The sequence below is a fragment of the Bubalus bubalis genome, chromosome X (genome assembly GCF_019923935.1).
Source record: "Bubalus bubalis isolate 160015118507 breed Murrah chromosome X, NDDB_SH_1, whole genome shotgun sequence".
In the NCBI taxonomy this organism is placed as follows: Eukaryota; Metazoa; Chordata; class Mammalia; order Artiodactyla; family Bovidae; genus Bubalus; species Bubalus bubalis.
This window is the reverse complement of record NC_059181.1, coordinates 67,966,918-67,988,798: the sequence shown is the minus strand read 5'-3', so window position 1 is coordinate 67,988,798 and position 21,881 is coordinate 67,966,918. Positions and strand designations below refer to the sequence as shown.

Genomic DNA, 21,881 nt, shown 5'->3' with positions numbered 1-21,881 from the left:
ATACATGACCAGTGGAAAAACCATAGCCTTGACTAGACGGACCTTTGTTAGCAAAGTAATGTCTCTGCTTTTGAATATGCTGTCTAGGTTGGTCATAACTTTCCTTCCAAGGAGTAAGCGTCTTTTAATTTCATGGCTGCAATCACCATGTGCAGTGATTTTGGAGCCCAGAAAAATAGTCAGCCATTGTTTACACTGTTTCCCCATCTATTTCCCATGAAGTGATGGGACCAGTTGCCATGATCTTCGTTTTCTGAATGTTGAGCTTTAAGCCAACTTTTTCACTCTCCTCTTTGCACTTTCATTAATTCTTCTTCACTTTCTGCCATAAGGGTGGTGTCATCTGCATATCTGAGGTTATTGATATTTCTCCCGGAAATCTTGATTCCAGCTTGTGCTTCCTCCAGCCCAGTGTTTCTCACGATATACTCCGCATGTAAGTTAAATAAGCAGGATGACAATATACAGCCTTGACGTATTCCTTATGAGAAGGCAAAAAGATAGGACAGTGAAAGATGAACTCCACAGGTCGGTAGGTGCCCAATATGCTACTGGAGATGAGTGGAGAAATACTCCAGAAAGAATGAAGGGATGCAGCCAAAGCAAAAACAACACCCAGTTGTGAATGGGACTGGTGATGGAAGCAGGGTTCGATGCTGTAAAGAGCAATATTGCATAGGAACCTGGAATGTTAGGTCCATGAATCAAGGCAAATTCGAAGTGGTCAAACAGGAGATGGCAATTGTGAACATTGACATTCTAGAAATCAGTGAATTAAAATGGACCGGAATGGGTGAATTTAACTCAGGTGACCATTATGTCTACTACTGTGGGCAGGAATCCCTTAGAAGAAATGGAGTAGCCATCCTAGTCAACAAAAGAGTCCAAAAGGCAGTACTTGGATGCAATCTCAAAAATGAAAGAATGGTTTCTGTTCATTTCCAAGGCAAAACATTCAATATCACAGTAATCCAAGTCTATGCCCCAAGCAGTAACGCTGAAGAAGCTGAAATTGAACAGTTCTATGAAGACCTACAAGATCTTCTAGAACTAACAGCCAAAAAGATGTCCTTTTCATTATAGGGGACTGGAATGCAAAAGTAGGAAGTCAAGAAACACCTGGAGTAACAGGCAAATTTGGCCTTGGAGTACAGAATGTAGCAGGGCAAAGGCTAATGGAGTTTTGCCAAGAGAACGCACTAGTCATAGCAAACACCCTCTTCCAACAACACAAGAGAAGACTCTACACATGAACATCCCCAAATGGTCAACAAAGAAATCATATTGATTATATTCTTTGCAGCCAATGATGGAGAAGCTCTATACAGTCAGCAAAAACAAGACTGGGAGCTGACTGTGGCTTGGATCATGAACTTATTGCCAAATTCAGACTGAAATTGAAGAAAGTGGAGAAAACCACTAGACCATTCAGGTATGACATAAATCAATCCCTTATGACTATATAGTGGAAGTGAGAAATAGATTTAAGGGACTAAATCTGATAGAGTACCTGATGAACTATGGATGGAGGTACGTGACATTGTACAGGAGACAGGGTTCAAGACCATCCCCAAGAAAAAGAAATGCAAAAAAGCAAAATGGCTATCTGAGGAGGCCTTACTAATAGCTGTGAAAAGAAGGGAAGTGAAAAGCAAAGGAGAAAAGGAACGATATACCCATTCGAATGCAGAGTTCCAAAGAATAGCAAGGAGGGATAAGAAAGGCTTCCTCAGTGATCAATACAAAGAAATAGAGGAAAACAACAGAATGGGAAAGACTAGAGATCTCTTCAAGAAAACTAGAGATACCAAGGGAACATTTCATGCAAAGATGGGCTTGATAAAGGACAGAAATGGTATAACAGAAGCAGAAGATATTAAGAAGAGGTGGCAAGAATACACAGAAGAATTGTACAAAAAAGATCTTCACAATCCAGATAATCAGGATGGTGTGATCACTCACCTAGAGCCAGACATCTGGAAAGTCAAGTGGGCCTTAGGAAGCATCACTACGAACAAAGCTAGTGGAGGTGATGGAATTCCAGTTGAGTTGTTTCAAATCCTGAAAGATGATGCTGTGAAAGTGCTGCACTCAATATGTCAGCAAATTTGGAAAACTCAGCAGTGGCCACAGGACTGGAAAAGGTCAATTTTCATCCCAATCCCAAAGAAAGGCAATGGCAAAGAATGCTGAAACTACCGCACAATTGCACTCATCTCACACGCTAGTACAGAGAAGGCAATGGCACCCCACTCCAGTACTCTTGCCTGGAAAATCCCATGGACGGGGGAGCCTGGTAGGCTGCAGTCCATGGGGTCACTAAGAGTCGGACACGACTGAGCGACTTCACTTTCACTTTTCACTTTCATGCATTGGAGAAGGAAATGGCAACCCACTCCAGTGCTCTTGCCTGGAGAATCCCAGGGATGGTGGAGCCTGGTGGGCTTCCGTCTATGGGGTCGCACAGAGTCGGACACGACTGAAGCAACTTAGCAGCAGCAGCAGCAGCAGCACACGCTAGTAAAGTAATGCTTAAACTCCAAGCCAGGCTTTAGCAATACGTGAACCTGGACTTCCAGATGTTCAAGCTGGTTTTAGAAAAGGCAGAGGAACCAGAGATCAAATTGCCAACATCCACTGGATCATTGAAAAAGCAAGAGAGTTCCAGAAAAATATCTATTTCTGCTTTATTGACTATACCAAAACCTTGGACTGTGTGGATCACAATAAACTGTGGAAAATTCTGAAAGAGATGGGAATACCAGACCACCTGACCTGCCTCTTGAGAAACCTGTATGCAGGTCAGGAAGCAACAGTTAGAACTGGATATGGAACAACAGACTGATTCCATATAGGAAAAGGAGTACGTTAAGGCTGTGTATATTAACCTGCAAGCAATTTGTGTTTATAGGATACTTTACCCAAGAGTGCATATGGTTATTTTCATAGAACAAATCATACGTATTTCTTTTGAAAGAGCCAGTCTCTGGTATGAGATCTGTAGCTTGGACAATGTTTTTCTTCCTACCTCCATACCCATGTAACAGTCAGTTTAGCTGTCCTTTATCAGTTAAATTTTTTCCCAACAATGACTACTAGTTATGTGAAGTAAGTCAAATGGGAAGTAGTACTTGGTCTATTGTGATTTCTATAGTGTTTCTTTAAATGTAGCTTTTGTAATTTGTCTTTTTAGTATATATAAGTTACTCTTCATCTCAAGTGGTAGTTTTAACTTATATTGTACTCTTATTCAGAGGTCCTTAAGTACCATCATAATAGCACTTTAATAAAATTAATACTGTTAGTACCACATTTACCAAATACAGCAGCAGATAAAGTAGAACTGTTCTTATCAGGATGTTGTTTCCACAGCATCTTTCCATAAGAGCAGCACTGTAAAGTGTTTAACTTTACTTAAATGGATTGTGCTTTTAATTTTATTATGTATTAAATATTGTTTTTCTAGGACCTGACTTTGTTGTTTGTGATGAAGGCCATATTCTAAAAAATGAAGCATCTGCTGTTTCAAAAGCTATGAATTCTATACGATCAAGGAGGAGAATTATTTTAACGGGAACACCACTTCAAAATAACCTAATTGAGTGTGAGTCAATGTGTAAAAGAATGTATCCAGTTTTGGAGGAGTTACTGATAGGAGCTTGGAAAGAAATGCTATGCTAAATGAAAGTTTTAGGAAGGTGGAGATTGGAGGATAGTTGTGTTGAATTGATGTCAGGATACAGTTTGCTGAGGCTGAGGATAAATGATGTGAACCCAGAGAAGTGACTTTTGAGTTTCCCTCATTTTCATATGTTTCTGGTGACACTAAAGAGGGAACATGAGTTATGCAGCAAATAACAAATTGAAATATCCCACTGTAATCTGTTCTAAATTTTTTTGTTATTTTTATGTTATCTCCATTCTCAGTATTTTTATAGTTAACTGTTTTATGTTTTATTATTTGTAATACTGGTTACTGTTTCACTTTATCTTTCTTTATATTTATCTATACTATATATCTATATTTTATCTTTATTTTTGTCTGTTCCAGTTTTCCCCTTTTTTCTTTCCCCATTTATAGAATGTTGCCCTGTTTCACGTTGTGGTCCTGTATAGCATAGGGCAGTTATTTAGGACTTCTTGAACTAAATCAGTTAATTCAAAATTTGATCTAGTAGCTTATTAATTGATTTTATTATTTTGGTTCAGTATCTATGTTGTTTTCACAAGATATGCTTGCTGATCATAAAGTCATAGAATTACAGAGCAGTTGTTTCATACTCAATATGTATTATAAAGACTAGTGAGTTAGAATAAAATGTTCTAGGTGTTGTTTTTCCTAAACATTAATTTCCTAAACAGTCTAGAATTTTGGATTGGGTTTTATTTGAATTTCTCATCTGGTTTAGGTAATCCAGTTCTAGATCAGACTGATAAACCAGTGTTTAGTCTACACTCAGTTTGGTGTTCTTTCTTTGTATCTTAATTCTAATGCTGCCATGGCAGGCATTTTTGACAGGAGCTTTTTGTCAAAGAAATTTTCTCAGTTCTTTTAGCTGTTACTGTTGTTAATGAACTAATATCTTCTTTCTTAGATCATTGCATGGTTAACTTTATCAAAGAAAATTTGCTTGGATCCATTAAGGAATTCAGGAATCGGTTTATAAATCCAATCCAAAATGGTCAGTGTGCAGATTCTACCATGGTAGATGTCAGAGTAATGAAAAAACGAGCTCACATTCTCTATGAAATGTTAGCTGGATGTGTTCAGGTACAAGTACATTCCACAGTAATAATATATTGTTACTTTGTTATATTGTAATCTCAAAATGTTTTCTGAATTTAAACTTGAATTATTTTGTGTTTTCTGTCTCCTTTCAGTAGTTTTATAGTTAAATCTTTTTGCACTCTTTTCCAAAGTTTATTTAGTATTGAACTTTAAAAAAATTGCATTGAGAAGTTTAGAACATACTTGATTAATTCATTTGCTGGATGTATAGCTTTATATGGTTATATGTTAATGTTTAGATTTATCTCATCCTTATGATAGGGGATATGTAAAAGGACCACAGCTATTATGGTTCAGAAATTTCTGTGCTCACCAGAATTTATAGTATAGTATTCCAAACCTCATTTGTTTGAAATGGTTGTAGGAAAGGCACTTATGAATTATGAAAGAAGTAATCCTGAAGAAACAGTTTTATTAATTCCAAGTACATACAATAACTTTATTGGACTAATAGTGTTCTTTACACATAGATCTTCAGTAAACCATTGTTAATGAGTAGATAAGGATATAGAGACTGAGCAAGTAGTTAATAGATCTCAGTTCTTTATTTTTCTTAAGACACCAGCTATTAATGGATATAACAGATGAGATAGGCTGTCCTTTTGACTGACTGTACTCCCGTTATATAAGGTAAAGTCATTCTGTTTGTTCAGGTTACCCACAGGTACTAGCAGGTACTCTTATTTCTGTATTACTGCTACTACCTAGGTGGCATTTTTCTGATTTAGGTAGTCATTTGTATCTATCACATTAGTGTTCTTTCTTTCCTGTTCCTATATTAAGAATGCCTATACATGGCTTGTTTTCTCAATTGGACAAACATTCCCCCTGATGTTATATGTTATCCTCTGGCATGTTTGCACACTTTACCCAAAGGATAACTCAGACTGCATTGGACTTTGATTCATCTGTTTTACTGTATGATTAAAGCAATTCTTTTTGCTAGCACTACCTACTGTATCCCCTCCCCACCTTTTTTTTCTTTTCTTTTTTTCTATGTAGAGGAGACCATTTGAAAACCTAAATTGCTCATTTGGTAGTATGGCCACTTCAATTTAAAACCTGCCTGGTGTGTTGCAGTATCTTTTTACCAGTGAGTCATACTATGTAGTCACATGAAATACATTAACTACAATTAAATGGGATCATTGTGTGATTCAAGAGGGTAATTATATTTAAGTAAATGTTTTCTTATATGTCTGGTACCTTTTATTTGTGTGCACTTTTTAGTTGCAAGCAGTGATGATTCTTAGAGCAGTTAATTCCTGTCATATATTTAACTAATTTTCATTCTGTTTATTGTTAATTACAGAGGAAAGATTATACAGCATTAACAAAGTTTTTGCCTCCAAAGCATGAGTATGTTTTAGCTGTGAGAATGACTCCTATTCAGTGCAAACTCTATCAGTACTACTTAGATCACTTAACAGGTAACAAATAGACTTAGTTTATTGTTTTTTACTTTCTTAAGACATTCTTTTTCTGAAGAATGCTGTCGTGGTAATTTTACCACATCAGTTGTTCTTTTGCAATTTTGGATTTGTGTAAAATGGTATGTTTATATTATAAAAACAAAAAATATTTCTCATTAAAAAGCTAATATTCTCAAAATAAAATTAAGGAACAAACTAGTGAAAAAATATATAGAATATATCAATAATGCCTTAATTTGTAAAGAGCTTTTATTTCATAAAATATTATGTATTTGACTAAATCCATAAAAGAAGATACATAAAATTCCAGTGTATTATTAAAAAATATCCAACCACATTAATAAAAGACCTATAAGTCAAACTCATGAAATTGCTTTTTTAGGTATCAAGTTGACAAATGTTGAAGGGAAAAGGGGGCAAAATACAAAGCAGGGCATATATTATGTCCCAGTGTTACAATAAAAATACACAGAAATGCCTAAAATACACAAATATGTTAATAACAGGTTATTTTCTGAGTGATTACATTATGAGGAACTTATACTCTTTTCCATATGCTTTTTTAATTGTTGTTATTTAAACTTTATTTTTTTATCTTTGACTATATTGGATCTTAGCTGCGGCATGTAATATCTTTTGTTGCGGCACGCAGGCTTCTCTTCACTTGTGGCATGTGTGTTCCAGAGCATGTGGGCTATGTAGTTGCAGCATGATGGCTTTTCTCTAGTTGTGGCATGTGGGCTGAGTTGCCCCACAGCATGTGGGATCTTAGTTCCTGGACCAGGGATTGAACCCATGTCCCCTGCATTGAAGGCAGATCTTAACCACTGGACTGCCAGGAAAGTCGCTCTGTGTGCTTTTAAAACATAACAGCAGATAGATTCTGTTTCATCATCAATAAATTCAGGTGTTTGTATGTGTGTTTGTCCAAGGTTGTCACCATTCACAGAGCAAAACATTAGTTTCTGTTTGGTCTGGAGTGAAATTTTTTACTTGTTGGTCACTTTATTCTGGTACCTTTTCCCAGTTGATGTGCCAGATTTATTTAGAGGCTATAGGTTAGAAGGTACTCTTCAGCCATTTTCGATACAACAAGTGATCAAAAAATAATAGAGAGTGGAGGTTTATACACACACATTACAGTGATGCTTCATATTAGTAGTTAAAATAACACTCTTTGTGACAGATAATTTCTACTTTAGAAAATAGAATAATGATGATGGTCCTCAACAGTTTTTCTACTTGGGGGAAAACAGGTTTCGAATGTTTGTATTTTATAGAAATTTTTTTGCTTTATTTTTAAAACAATTTTTGGACTGACTTTTGAAAGGAGATCATTTCTAATAAGGCACACTTTTTCATTTGTATGTTAATCATAATCTATTAGATTTATTGTACCATTTGGACTTGAATGACAAAAAATGCAGACATCATTAACTAAATATAGTCATTCCAGTGAGAAAGAGAGGGATGTTGAGACCTCTCAACATCAGAGAGACTTTACTCTCTGAATAATAAAAGGTGCTAAATTTGGTCACTTAATATTTTCTCCAAAATATTTAAAATTTTGTTTCATTGTGGGGATCGTACTGTTTAAAAATATTAAAGAATCAGTTGTGTTTAATAACCAACAGCAAATTGTTAATAGCTCATGTATAGATATTAAAACATACTCTTTCTAAGAGCAGTGCAATATTTAAGATTTAAGGGGGCCTCATTTTTTATGACTTTAATTGATAGGAGTAAATATCTAAAGTACTAACTGCTATAGCTTCTTAATTAAGAAAGGTATGGTTGTTAATTTATCTGGTGCCATCAGTCTTTCAGACATGAGAATGTCTTGGAATTTCCCCCCTACTAAATGTGATGTTATTTTCCTTAAAGTAGAATAACCTGAGTTAATAACCCCTTGAAAAAAACTCTCATAAAAGGCCAAATGGATTATATAAAAAGCTGCTTTATCTTGATTCTCACTAGAAACCATCAAAATGTTTCTCCCAAAATGTCACCTGTCTCACTTGGAATTAAAATCTTTGATACTTTATTGATTACATAGTCCAAAAATACTTTTGTTTCTTTGACTCTTTTTATATTCAACTTAGCTTTAAGAAGTTCATATAAATTTTTCTTTTAATGCTAGCAACAATTTGATGGTAAGTTTAGTAGTAGTAATTTATAGTATATTTAATATTTGCAGAATTAAAGTCATAAGAGACTAAATTTAATGAATTTCAAGAAAATTAGTATCTTCTTAATTTTCCTTCATTCTCTAAAAAATACAGTTGGCTCAGACAGTGAAGAATCTGCCTGCAGTGTGAGAAGTGCAGGTTTGATTCCTGGATCAGGAATTTCCCCTGGAAGAGGGCATGACAACCCACTCCACTATTCTTGCCTGGAGAATTCCATGGACAGAAACCTGGTGGGTTACAGTCCATGGTGTCACAAAGAGTCACACACAACCGAGGAGCTAAAACTTTCACTTTCCATCAGAACTTTCTATTTACATGTAAGCCTCTGCCTTCAGTAAACATTTTAGATTTTATAAGTGTGAATACTTAGTTTTAAAACAGCCTGATTTTTAGCTTAAATCACTATTAAAATCCATACATTGTCTTAGGCTTGCAGAAATGGAGCACATACAAAAACAGTCTACAGAATGGAAGAAAATATTTGTAAGTCATTTTCCTAAAAGGGATTAATATCCAGAACATATAAAGAACTCTTACAACTGCATGTGCTCATTTGCTTCAGTCATGTCTGACTCTTTGCGACCCTGTGCAGTGTAGCCCGCCAGGCTCCTCTGTCCGTGGGATTCTCCAGGCAAGTGGGTTGCTTTGCCCTCCTCCAGGGGATCTTCCGGTCCTAGGGATCCAACCTGTGTTTCTTATGTCTTCTGCATTGGCAGGCGGGTTCTTGCCACTAGCGCCACCTGGGAAGCCCCTTACAACCTAACAACAACAAAAAACCAAACAAAGTTCAAAAATGGACATAGGGGTTTTTAATAGACATTTCTCCAAAAAAGACATACAAGTGACTGATAAGCACATTAAAAAATGCTCTACATTATCACTAGTTATTCAAGAAATGCAAATAAAACCAAGAGATACCACATCACACCCAATAGGATGACTCTCAAATAAAGAAAGATAATAAGTGTTGGAAGTGATATGGAGGAATTAGAACACTTGTGTAGGTGCTGTGACAAAAGTGTGGCAATCCCTCAAAGGGTTAAGCAGAGAATTACCATGTGATACAGCAATTGTACTTCTAGGTAAAATTCTACTTTCAAAATAATTGAAAGCAAGAATGCAAAACAGATACTTATCAATTCATGTTTATATAGCAGTATTATTTGTAATAGCCAAAAACATGGAAGCAATCAAAGTGTCCATCAAGTAATGAATAGATTAACAAAATATGATATATGCAAACAATGGAAGATTACAATCTTTTAAAGAAATTCTGACGTGAATGGAACTTGAAGACATCATGTTAAGTAAAATAAGTTGGAAACAAAAGGACAAATACTGTGTGATTACATTTAGAATTGACTAGAAGAGTCAGATTCATTTAATGGGTACAAAGTTTTCTGTTAATGATGGAAAAAGTTTTAGAAATGGAGAGTGCTGATGGTTGTACAACGTTTTGATTATACTTAATGCCACTGAATTGTACTCTTATAAATAGAGAACAATAAACTCCTATTGTCTTTAAAAATGAATTGATCTATGTACCACACATTACAGGTTGATTCAATGGCTTTAGAGTAGGGCTTAGGCAGCTGCATTTTTATAATTCCTCTGGGTGATTCTGATGTACCCTCTGCCTGAGAAACACTTCTCTAAATGTTGCTCAATATGATTAGCTATCAGGGAAATGTAAATCAAAACCAGAACAAGATACAGGCATACCTTAGCCTTTTTAAGTGTTCAGGTGAAAAGAAGACTCATTTATGTCTTTGTAGAAATAAAAGGATTATAAGGGAATGCTATCAAGAAATTAGATGCCTCATTTTCACAGCAATGATTTCTATCATACACAGTGGCAATACCTCTAATCGGGCAAAATAGCGAGTACTGATTTTTTATGCTTTTTTATTCATATTTCATATCATTACTGAATATACATCTTGTCCCTCATGGAGATGTGAATTTAGATCTTTTAAAACTGTGGACAGAAAAATGTTATTGTTTAAATACTGTTCTTTTAAAAGATCAACTTTGTTCTTTTGTGTTTTACCCCCTTGATAATTTTGTCATCTTAATGAAATGTACATTCATTTCGTTTTTACTTCATTTTCATATAAAAAATATATTGTTCAAGTTTCTCTGGGCAAAATAAATAATTTTTTCAACTTGAAAAACACTTTTTATAAATACTGGGTTTTTGACGTAAGAGTTTTGCTTAAGTACTGTGTACAGAGAGTGGCTTTATCTAAAGCAGGAATTTGTAATCTAGAGCACATGGATAGAATCTAGGACCTGAATAAGAAAATACTGCCTGTTTTCACTAACCTCTATCAAAAATATGGCATTTTTCCAGTTATTAAACCATAGTAGTATTAGTGATAGCTGTGACTTTGTTACCAATAGAAATAAGAAATATTTCTACATATTGTTGTTACTCATAAATCAAACTTATTTGCCTTTATCAGTACTTCAGAATTTCAGGCCATTGTTAAACTTACTACTGTATTTTGTTATTTAATGCATTAATAAGGTTGCATATCATTATACCACAAGTTTTTTTTTTTTTTAACATTTTGATGATTTCTGTATGTTGGATTTCTTTTGTAATCCTGTTTATGTGTTTTGAAATAGTCTAAAAATGAGGGCCTGTTAGCTTCTCTACAGGGCCAGAGTATTCTGATGCACAGATCAAGCTAAGGTCCTAATACAGAAACACCTTAGTTGAGCTAGAGAATTCTTATGTCTTAACGTTAGCGCTCTCTCTCTTTTTTTTTTTTTTTTCTTTTGATCAGGTGTAGGTAATAGCAGCGAAGGTGGAAGAGGAAAGGCAGGTGCAAAACTTTTCCAAGATTTTCAAATGTTAAGTAGAATCTGGACTCATCCATGGTGTTTGCAGCTGGACTACATTAGTAAAGAAAATAAGGTAAATTAACTAACCTAAAATTGATCAAAAGGTATCTGTAGTAAGTAGAGTAACTTTGGAAAAAGGTTGATCTGTATAGACTTACTGTATATTCAGATTTCTTTTTCTTTGTGGCACAGTACTTCAGCCTATTTTATTTCTAGTTAATTACTCTGTGTTTGAATGAATTGTGATTATGGAAGGAGTGTTAAATGTTAATTTAAAAAAAAATTTAGTGGCATATAGTTGATTTACAATGTTGTGTTACTTTCTGTTGAATAGCAAAGTGAATCAGTTGTATATATATCCACTCTTTTTTAGATTCTATTCCCATATAGGTCATTACTGAGTATTGAGTAGAGTTCCTTCTGCTGTACAGTAGGTCTTTATTATAGTATTGTGTATATGTCAGTTCCAATCCCCTCTTCCCTTCCTGATGGTAACCATAAGATTGTTTTCTACACCTCTGACTCTATTTCTGTTGCTTAAATAAGTTCACTTGTACCCTTTTTTTAGATTCCACATGTAAGCAATATCATACAATATTTGTCCTTCTCTGTTTGACTTCACTCAGAATGATAATCTCTAGGTCCATCCATGTTGCTGCAAATGGCATCATTTCATTTTTTATGGCTGAATAATATCCATTGTGTATATATATATATATACACACCACATATTCTTCATCCATTTCTCTGTCAGTGGACATTTAGGTTGCTTCCATGTCCTGGCTGTTGTACACTTTTTGAATTACAGTTTTTTTTCAGGTATATTCCCAAGACTGGGATTGCTAGATCATGTGGCAACTCTACTTTTAGTTTTTTAAGGAACCTCCATACTGTTCTCCATACTGGCTATTCCAATTTACATTCCCACTAACAAGGCTTCCCTGGTGGCTCAGATGGTAAAGAATCCACCTGCAATATGGGAGACCTGGGTTAGATCCCTGGGTTGGGAAGATCCCTTGGAGGAGGGCATGGCCACCCACTCCAGTTTTCTTGCCTGGAGAATTCCCATGGACAGAGGAACCTGGCAGGCTACAGTCCATGAGGTCACAAAGAGTCAGACATGACTGAGCGACTAAGCACACACACACCAACAGTATAAAGGGTTCCCCTTTCTCCGCACCCTCTCTAGTATATATTGTTTGTAGAGTTTTGATGATTGTCATTCTGACCAGTGTGACATAGTACCTCATTTTTGTCTCTGGTCTCCTTTGCTTTGCAAAAGCTTTTTAAATTTTAATTAAGTCCCATTTGTTTATTTTTGTTTCTATCTTCATTACTCTCAGAGGTGAGTCAAAAAAAGATCTTGCTGCGATTTATGTTAGAGAGTGTTCTGCCTATGTTTTCCTATAAGGGTTTTATATTATCCAGTCTTACATTTAAGTCTTTAATCCATTTTGAGTTCATTTTTGTGTATGGTGTTAGGGAATGTTCTAATTTCATTTTTACATATAGCTGTCCAGTTTTCCCGGCACCACTTATTAAAGAGACTGCTTTTTTTCAATTGTATATTCTTGTCTCTTCTGTCATAGATTAACATCTTGCATAACCATAGTAAAATAGTCGGAATTAAGAAATTCACATAAGTACTAGTAACTAAACAATAGAGGTTAATTGGATTTCATCAGTTTTTGTATTTACATCCCTTTTCTTTTCCATGAGTCAATCTAAGACTTCACGTTGCATTTATTAGTCATATCTGTGATGTTTCCTTTATTTTTTCTAATATATTATAGTTCTTCAGTTCTTACTTATCTCATAACAATGAACTTATCCTTAAATGAAATAGATATCATCATTATAATTTCCAGTATAAATTGAAATAAATTCTTAAAATGTTCATTTTTTTTCCCTAGGGATATTTTGATGAAGACAGTATGGATGAATTTATAGCTTCAGATTCCGATGAAACCTCCATGAGTTTAAGCTCTGATGATTATACAAAGTAAATTGAATACTTTTTGTGCCCTGTGTTGACATGTTTAAAATCCCAACTTGCTGATTGTCCTCTAATAATTGGCACTTGTATTTTTCCTGTGTTTCCCTAATCATTTGAATTTGTTCTCTTTTTTAGAAAGAAAAAAGCAAAGGGGAAAAAGGGAAAAAAAGATAGTAGCTCAAGTGGAAGTGGCAGTGACAATGATGTTGAAGTGATTAAAGTCTGGAATTCAAGATCTCGAGGAGGTGGTGAAGGAAATGTGGATGAAACAGGAAACAATCCCTCAGTTTCTTTAAAACTGGAAGAAAGTGAGTCTAATAATTCTTACATATATCATGGAACACTGATTTAAAAAATATCATGTCATTGTAAAGTCATGCTTCTTTCCAGTATTAATTATCCTCACCAATGGGCTCAAAGGAATATCTTTCCACAATTGGTAAGCACCTAGGTTAATCATATACACATAATAGCAACAAATGTTTAATGAATGTTGAAGTAGAAGCAAACCATTGTGCTCTCTCTGGTTTTTAAGAAGAAGGGAAAAAAGAAAAGCTAACATTTGTTTACACATATATGCCTAAATCCTATATTATTTTCACTCTATGTGTTAGCTAACTTAATTCTTGAACAGCCTCACAATATTATTATATCTTTATAAATGATTGGTAGAAGAGTATTCAGACCTAGATATATTCTATTTTAAACCCACCATGGTGATTTCACTTAACTACATATAAATAACTGTAAGCATTTCAGGTAATAAACTATGATTGTCATTCATTTTATACAGTAAAGCTAGTTTTGATGTTTTAGTCTTTTTTCCTTGTAATTCTTCATAATCTATATTTATTGTCTACTTTAGATTTCCCTTGTATCAGGTACAGTTGTGTCATCTACTTCGCTTTCTCTTTCTTTTTCTTGTGCATGAGTATAAACTCAGTGAAAGTCTTCCATTGAACTTCCCAGTGGCTTAAGTTCTCTTTACTCGTTTCTACATTTGAAGGATGAGTACTCAGGCTCCACATTCTCCTAGAGCAGTCTGACTAGATGTTTAGAAACTCGAGTGCTAGGAACAGATAGGTGAATATTTAAAATATCTAGAGACACAACAGTATAAATAACTCTAAATATGTGGCATTTGTGAATCACGGAGCAAAGTATAGACCATCTGTGAAGAGAAGGGCGATGTGGCTGCCAGCTCAGTGAATGAGCCTATGAACAGACAAGTTTAGCTGGTCTCAGGCCTGCAGCTGAACAAATTTGGTGAATCCCTGATAAACATTTCTCTCTTCAGTACCTCCTTAGAATAAACAGATGGCAGCCTAACAATAGACCTTGGCTTACTTCTCTGAGAAATCAGGGGAGTAGTATAAATTAAATTACAAAATTTCTTTACTTCTTATTTTTAAACTTTAGTTAATTTATTTATTTTTGTTAACATTGGGTCTTAGTTGCGGTGCCTGGGCTCTGTAGTTGTGGTGTGTGGGCTTAGTTGCCCTGTGGCATATAGGAACCTAGTTCCCTGATTAGGGCTTGAACCCATGTCCCCTGCACTGGGAGGTAGACTCCCAACCACCGGACCACCAAAGCAGTCCCTCTTTTCTTGTTTTTGTCCCCTGCTATCCCATAAAGACAGCTTAGCAGTGTTCATATTCCAGCTAGATTTAAAGTATACTTAAAGGAATGGTTAAAGTTTAAGGTAGTGGGAATCTCCTGCTGTTTTCTCCTCTGGTCTCCTGATCTGCATTTCACTTAAATTTTCCTTAGTCTCTCATCTCATAATTAGAAATAAATAGCTCATAGTTTATGTGTTCCTGGGAATGATTTTTCCTAAAATACTCTTGTTGAAGTTTTTCATGTAACTTACGGTTAAGAGACAGAGAAGGCAATGGCACCCCACTCCAGTACTCTTGCCTGGAAAATCCCATGGACAGTGGAGCCTGGTAGGCTGCAGTCTATGGGGTCGCAAAGAGTCAGACACGACTGAGCAACTTCACTTTCACTTTTTGCTTTCCTGCATTGGAGAAGGAAATGGCAACCCACTCCAGTGTTCTTGCCTGGAGAATCCCAGGGACGGGGGAGCCTGGTAGGCTGCCGTCTATGGGGTTGCACAGAGTCGGACATGACTGAAGTGACTTAGCAGCAGCATGGTTAAGAGAAAAGAGAATAGACTAACCAGTATATATCATACTGTGCTCCAAATGGGTTGCATAAAAGTATGTTGAGGTATAGATCCCTTCATCAGTTGGAAGTACAAATGGGGTCTAATGCAGCTGAGTTGCTTTCAGAAATGAGGAGCTTCTTCCACTTTTCCTGTTGTGCAATTATAAGTATTAGGTTGGTACAAACATAATTAATAGTTTCAGACAGTGAATTTTAAATCATTATAACAAGGCTCAAACATATTTTTGTTAATCAAAATAGGAACCATTAAAATCAATGCAGTTTTGCCAACGAGAAATAACGTTTGCTTATTCCTGTAACATAAAAAATCCATGCTTCAGGATTCAACGATCTCTTGGAAAGCATTTTCTGCCTCCTGCTGGTTATGGAAACATTTTCCCTGGACAAAGTTGTTGAGATACTGGAAGAAGTAGTAGTCTCTTGGCAAGAGGTCAGGTGAATGTGGTGGATGAGAGAAAAACCTCATAGCCCAATTCATTCAACTTTTGAAGCATTGGTTGTGTGATGTGCGGTCGAGCATTGTCATGGAGAAGAATTGGGTCATTTCTGTTAATGCTGCCTGTAAGCATTGCAGGTTTCGGTGCATGTCATAGATTTGCTGAGCATACTTCATAGGTGTAAGTGGTTTCTTTGGTATTCAGAAAGCTATAGTGGATCAGATGGGCAGTAGACTGCCAATCAGTAATCATGACATTTTTTTGGTGCAAATTTGACTTTGGGAAGTGCTTTGGAGCTATGCCTTGGTCCAACTGCTGAGCTGGTCATTGTCAGTTGTCATACAAAATCCAGTTTTTGTCACATATCACAATCTGTTTAATTAATGGTTTGTTGTCGTTGCATAGAATAAGAGAAGATGACACTTCAAAACGATGATTTTTTTTGATTTTCTGTCAGCTCAGGAGGCACCCACTTATCTTTTTCACCTTTCCAATTTGCTTCAAATGATGAACGACCATAGAATGGTAGACAGTGAGTTCTTTGGCAACTTTTTACAAGTTGAAAGAGGATTGGCTTCAGTGATCCACTCAGTTGTTCCTTGTCAACTTCTAATGACCAGCCACAGTGCTCATCTTCAAGGCTCTCATCTCGTTTGCAAAACTTCTTGAACCACCACTGTACTGTACATTCATTATCAGTTCCTGAGCCAGATGTGTTGTTGATGTTGTGAGTTGTCTCCACTGCTTTATGACTCATTTTGAACTCAAATAAGAAAATCGCTTGAATTTGCTTTTTGTCTAACATCATTTCCCTAGTCTAAAATAAATATAAAATAGTAAGTCATAACTCATTAGCAAAAAAGCATAAAGCAAGAAATGCACATTAAAATGATGACCACATTTATTTAGAATGTATTCCAGTATCAAAAGGCAATTTTCAACAATGCAAAAACTGTAATTACTTTTGCACCAACCTAATACTATCATTTGCCATATTTGCTGAAATATGGAAAAGACTATAAAGAACTGGAGCAAAGAGTAGGTTGCTACATGTTATGAACATAAACGTAGATGGGGAAAGCTGTGGGTTCCAAATGATGAACTTCACCTATTCCTCTAGTGTGTAGCTCTCTGTGGTCAAATAAAAGTCATTCATATATGGATGTATTTCATTTATTGCAGCTCTCTGCATGTATAGTTGATCAGAAACATTTTTTAGAACAAATAGATGATAAAAATCCATTTTTGTTCTTTAGGTCTAGATCTATATAAGGCTGAATAGATCACAGCATATGGTCATATATACCTGGTATATATTATTTATTTATTGTCCATGCTTTGTGACTTGCAGGATCTTAGTTTCCAGACCAGGGATCCCACCTGGGCCCTGGCACTGAAAGTGCCAAGTCCTAACCACTGGACTGCCAGGAAATTTCTCCCCCAAATCACTTTCTTATAGTAAATGTAAAACCTGAATTAGAAGTATTAAGGAACCAACATGTTGCACCTTGAAATGGAAATGGATACTATTAGTAAATAAGTAGATGGTTGTAATTGAGCTATCATTTTTCACTACATATTTCACTTTCTTTTAAAGAATTGATATCTAATTGATTTGCATTAGCTTTCTGGTCTTTTTGAGAAACAGGATCTTGAATAAGTCATTTAAGTTTACCTTACAGCATCTACATCTTTGTGTTTTAGTTTAGTATCATATTAGGTAGTTTGTAAGGATGAAATGACTGTATATAAACTACTTCAGAATATTTGATTCATTATTATTTCACAGCAAGCATACCTTGTTTTATTGTACTTCACAGATACTGTGTTTTTCACAAAATGAAGTTTGGTGGCAACTCTATGTTGAGCACATCTATTGGTACCATTTTTCCAATAATATTTGTTCACTTTGTATCTGTGTGTCACAATTTGGTAATTCTCACAATATTTCAAACTCTTTTGTTACTATTATGTTTGTTATAGTGCTCTGTGATCAGTGATCTTTGATGTTACGATTGTAATTGTTTTGGGGAGCCATGAGCTGCACCCAGGTAAGATAGGCAACTTAATTGGTAAATATTGTGCTGTTCAGGTTCTGACTGATCTACCAAATGGCCTTTCCCCTGTGTCTCTCCCTCTCCTCAGGTCTCCCTATCCACTAAGACACAAAGTATTGAAATCAGGCCAATTAATAACCCTACAATGGCCTCTAAATGTTCAAGTAAAAGCAAGACTCATTTGTGTCTTACTTCAAATAAAAAGCTAGAGATGATTACGTTTAATGAGAAAGACATGTCGAAAGCCAAGATAAGCCGAAACTAGGCCTCTAGCACCAAACAGCTAGTAGCCAGGTTGTAAATTCAAATGCAAAGTTCTTGAAGGAAATTAAAAGTGCTACTCCACTGAACACATGAATGATAAGAAAGTGAAACAGGCTAATTGCTGATATGGAGAAAGTTGTAGTGGTCTGGATAGAAGATCAAACCAGCCATAACACTCGCTTAAGCTAAGAAGCCTAATCCAGGGCATGACGCTAACTCTCTTCATTTGTAAGAAGTGTGAGAAAGGCAAGGAAGCTGCAGCAGAAAACTTTGGAGCTAGCAGAGGCTGGTTCAGAGGTTTAAGGAAAGAAGCCATCTGCATAACATAACAGGACAAGGTGAAGCAGCAAGTGGTGATATAGAAACTGCAGCAAGTCATTCAGAGGATCTAGCGAAGATAATTCATGAAGGTGGCTGCACTAAACAATAGGCTTTCAGTGGAGACAAAATGGTATTCTATTGGAAGAAGATGCCACCTAGGGCTTTCATAGCTAGAGAGGAGAACTGGATGTCCAGCTTCAAAGCACCAAAGAACAGGCTGACTTTTATTAGGAGCTAATGCAGCTGGTGACTTCAAATTGAAGACAGTACATTCTGAAAATCTTAGGCCCCTTAAGACTTTTGCTAAACCTACTCTGCCTGTGTTCTATAAATGGAACAAAACCTGCATAACCTCACATCTGTTTACAGCATCATTTACTGAGTATTTTAAGCTCACTGTTGAGACCAACCGGTCAGAAAAAAAGATTCCTCTAAAAATATTACTGCTCTTGGTCACCCAGGAGCTCTGATGGAGATGTACAGTGATATTAATGTTGTTTTCAAGCCTGCTAACACAGCATTCTTTCTGTAGCCCATTGACCAGGGAATCATTTCGACTCTCAAGTCTTATTATCTAAGGAGTACCCTTTGTAAGTCTATAACTACCATATATAGTGATTCCTCTGATGGATCTGGGCAGTCAGTTGAAAACCACCTAGAAAGTACTTACCATTCTAGGTACCATTAAGAACATTTGTGACTCATGGGAAGGGTCCAGAATATGAACATTAACAGGAGTTGGGAAGAAGTTGATTCCAACCCTCATGGATGCCTTTGAGGAGTTCAAGAGTTCAGTGGAGGAAGTCACTGCTGATGTTGGAAATATTATAGCAAGAGAACTAGAATTAGAATTGGAGCCTGAAGATGTGACTGAATTGCTGCAATCTCATTATAAAACTTTAAGAGATGAAGAGTTGCTTCTTGTGGATGAGCAAAGAGAGTGGTTTCTTGAGATGGAAGATGCTCCTGATGAAGATGCTGTGAAGATAGTGGAAATGACAACAGAGACTTGAGAACCCTTCTTAAACCTAGTTGATAAATCCATGGCAGGGTTTGAGAGGATTGACTCCAATTTTGAAAGAAGGTCTACTGTGAATAAAATGGTGTCACATGGCATCACATGCTACAAAGAGATCGTTCATGGAAGGAAGAGCTATTATTGATGCAGCAAACTTCATTTTTTAAGGAATTGCCACAGACACCCCATCATTAGGAACCTGACTGTCAGCAGCCATCAACATGGAGGCAAGACTCTCCACCAGCCAGAGCAATTATGACTCAGCTTCAGTGAGATGAAGTTTAGCATTTTTTAGCAATAACTACTTTTTAATTAATGTATGTGCATTGTTTTTTTAAGACATAATAGTATTGTATACTTATAGACCACAGGATAGTATATAAGGGCTTCCTAGGTGGATCTAGTGGTAAAGAACCCATCTGCCAGTGCAGGAGACGTAAGAGATGCAGGTTCGATCCCTGAGTCAGGACGATCTCCTAGAGGAGGGCATGACAACTAATTCTAGAATTCTTGTGTGGAGAATCCCACAGATAGATGAGCCTTTTTGGCTATGATCTATAGGTTTGCACAGAGTCAGACACAACTGAAGTGACTTAGCAAGCAAGCATAGTATATAAACATAACTTTTACAAGTGCTGGGAAACCATGAAGCCATGTGACTCACTTTATTGGTCTATTTGCTTTATTGTGATGGTCTGGAACTGAACATGCAATATTTCTGAGTTTTATGCACTTGTTTTCAGAGTAAGCTTTATATTTGAAAACATAAAGTAGATTGAGGAGTATGGTGGCACAGGAAGACCCTGTCTTTACCTACTCCCCTGAGCACACTGATCTACACCTACATATAGTACACTTCTTCTTGAAGAAGATCTGAGGGCCCAATATGCTGGTGCTGCCAATCGAAGAACCACATAGAAACTAGTAGGAAAGTCAGAGACACAGTATCCATGGGAAACTCTCCTTTTTCAGGATGATCTACAGTAGAAAGATATATTGCTGAGGCATCCAGATGCAGACACACTCACTCTGGGAAACAGTGAAAAAACTTTAAAGGCACCTAGAGTATATGTAAAGGAAATATGTTTACTAACCCTGAAGTTGCTGCCAAAATGACAGGGAACTGCTGGAGGTCTGGCTTGGGTTGGAGGCACTGATGATCACCATTGTCTGGAGTTGCCCCCCAGGACTCCTCCTGGCCTGTGACTGCTCTATCTTCAGCTGCCCCATCAAGGTAGCCTACAGCCCAGCACTCTTCAGGGATTGCTCCTGGACCATGTCCTCTCCAGCTCCAGCTATCCTTCTAAGGCAGCCTTATACACAGTACTTCCCAGGGGGCTGCCCCTGGACTGGGCCTGCTTCAGGCTCTTCGGTCCCACCACTGCAGTATTGGGCATATTGTTCCCCAGGGATTAACCCCTGTTGGTGCCCACTGCAGCCCCACCCAGCCACAAAGCCTTTAGGCCCAAGTGGTCTACACAGGGAATGCGCCCATACAAGGCCTCTTCAAGATTAGGAGAGGTAGTTGTTTCTCTTAATTTATAGAAATGTAAAGGAAATAAAAATAATGAGATAGAGGAATGTGGTCCAAATGAAAGAACAAAATAAAACCCCAGGAAAAAATAAACCCCAGTGAAACACACATAAGTAGTTTACCTGATAAAAGATTTGAAACTGTCCTAATGGTGCTCACCAAACTCAGGAAAAGATTGGAGGAACTCACTGAAAATTTTAACAAAGACTTAGAAAATACAGGAAAGAATCAATCAGAGCTCAATACTGTAACTGAAACAAAAATAGTTACACTTTATGGAATCAGAAGCAGATGAGATGACATAAAGGGACAAGCAATCTGATAGATAAAATAGTAGAAATTACCCCCATAAGAATAGCAATAAGAAGGGAAGGATCTTTAAAAAATGAGAGTATATGAGCCATCTGTGAAACATCAACCATATTCACATTATGTGGTTCCCAGAAGGAAAGAAAGTAAAAAAAAACTTACTTGAGAAATATTGGTGGAAAATATCCATACCTAGGGAAGGAAACAGATACCCAGGTATAGGAAACAGAGATCCCAAATAAGATGAACCCAAAGAGACTCATACCAAGGTCCATCATATTTAAAATGGAAAAAGGTTAAGATAAAAAAGAGAATATTAAAGACAAGAGAAAAACAGCTGATCATATATCAATCAAAGGGAACTCCCATACCAACATACATCATATTTAAAATGGCAAAAGTTTAAGATAAAAAGAGAACTTAAAAGACAAGAGAAAAACAGCTAATCATATATCCATAGAAGGGGACTCCTATAAGCCTATAAGCTGATTTTAATG

The 21,881-nt window shown here is 36.4% G+C and overlaps 1 protein-coding gene across 8 annotated transcripts in view; it reads left to right on the top strand.

Annotated features, from left to right (window-relative positions):
- ATRX (ATRX chromatin remodeler) overlaps positions 1-21,881 on the top strand; it is a 287,562-nt gene that overhangs the window by 180,272 nt on the left and 85,409 nt on the right. For all 8 annotated transcript variants that reach the window (XM_044936882.1, XM_044936879.1, XM_044936880.1 and 5 more), the window contains 6 exons: positions 3,467-3,604; positions 4,596-4,771; positions 6,102-6,219; positions 11,204-11,334; positions 13,175-13,263; positions 13,393-13,565. In XM_044936882.1, coding sequence (XP_044792817.1) covers positions 3,467-3,604; positions 4,596-4,771; positions 6,102-6,219; positions 11,204-11,334; positions 13,175-13,263; positions 13,393-13,565 — 825 coding nt within the window. The remainder of the gene's footprint in view (positions 1-3,466; positions 3,605-4,595; positions 4,772-6,101; positions 6,220-11,203; positions 11,335-13,174; positions 13,264-13,392; positions 13,566-21,881) is intronic.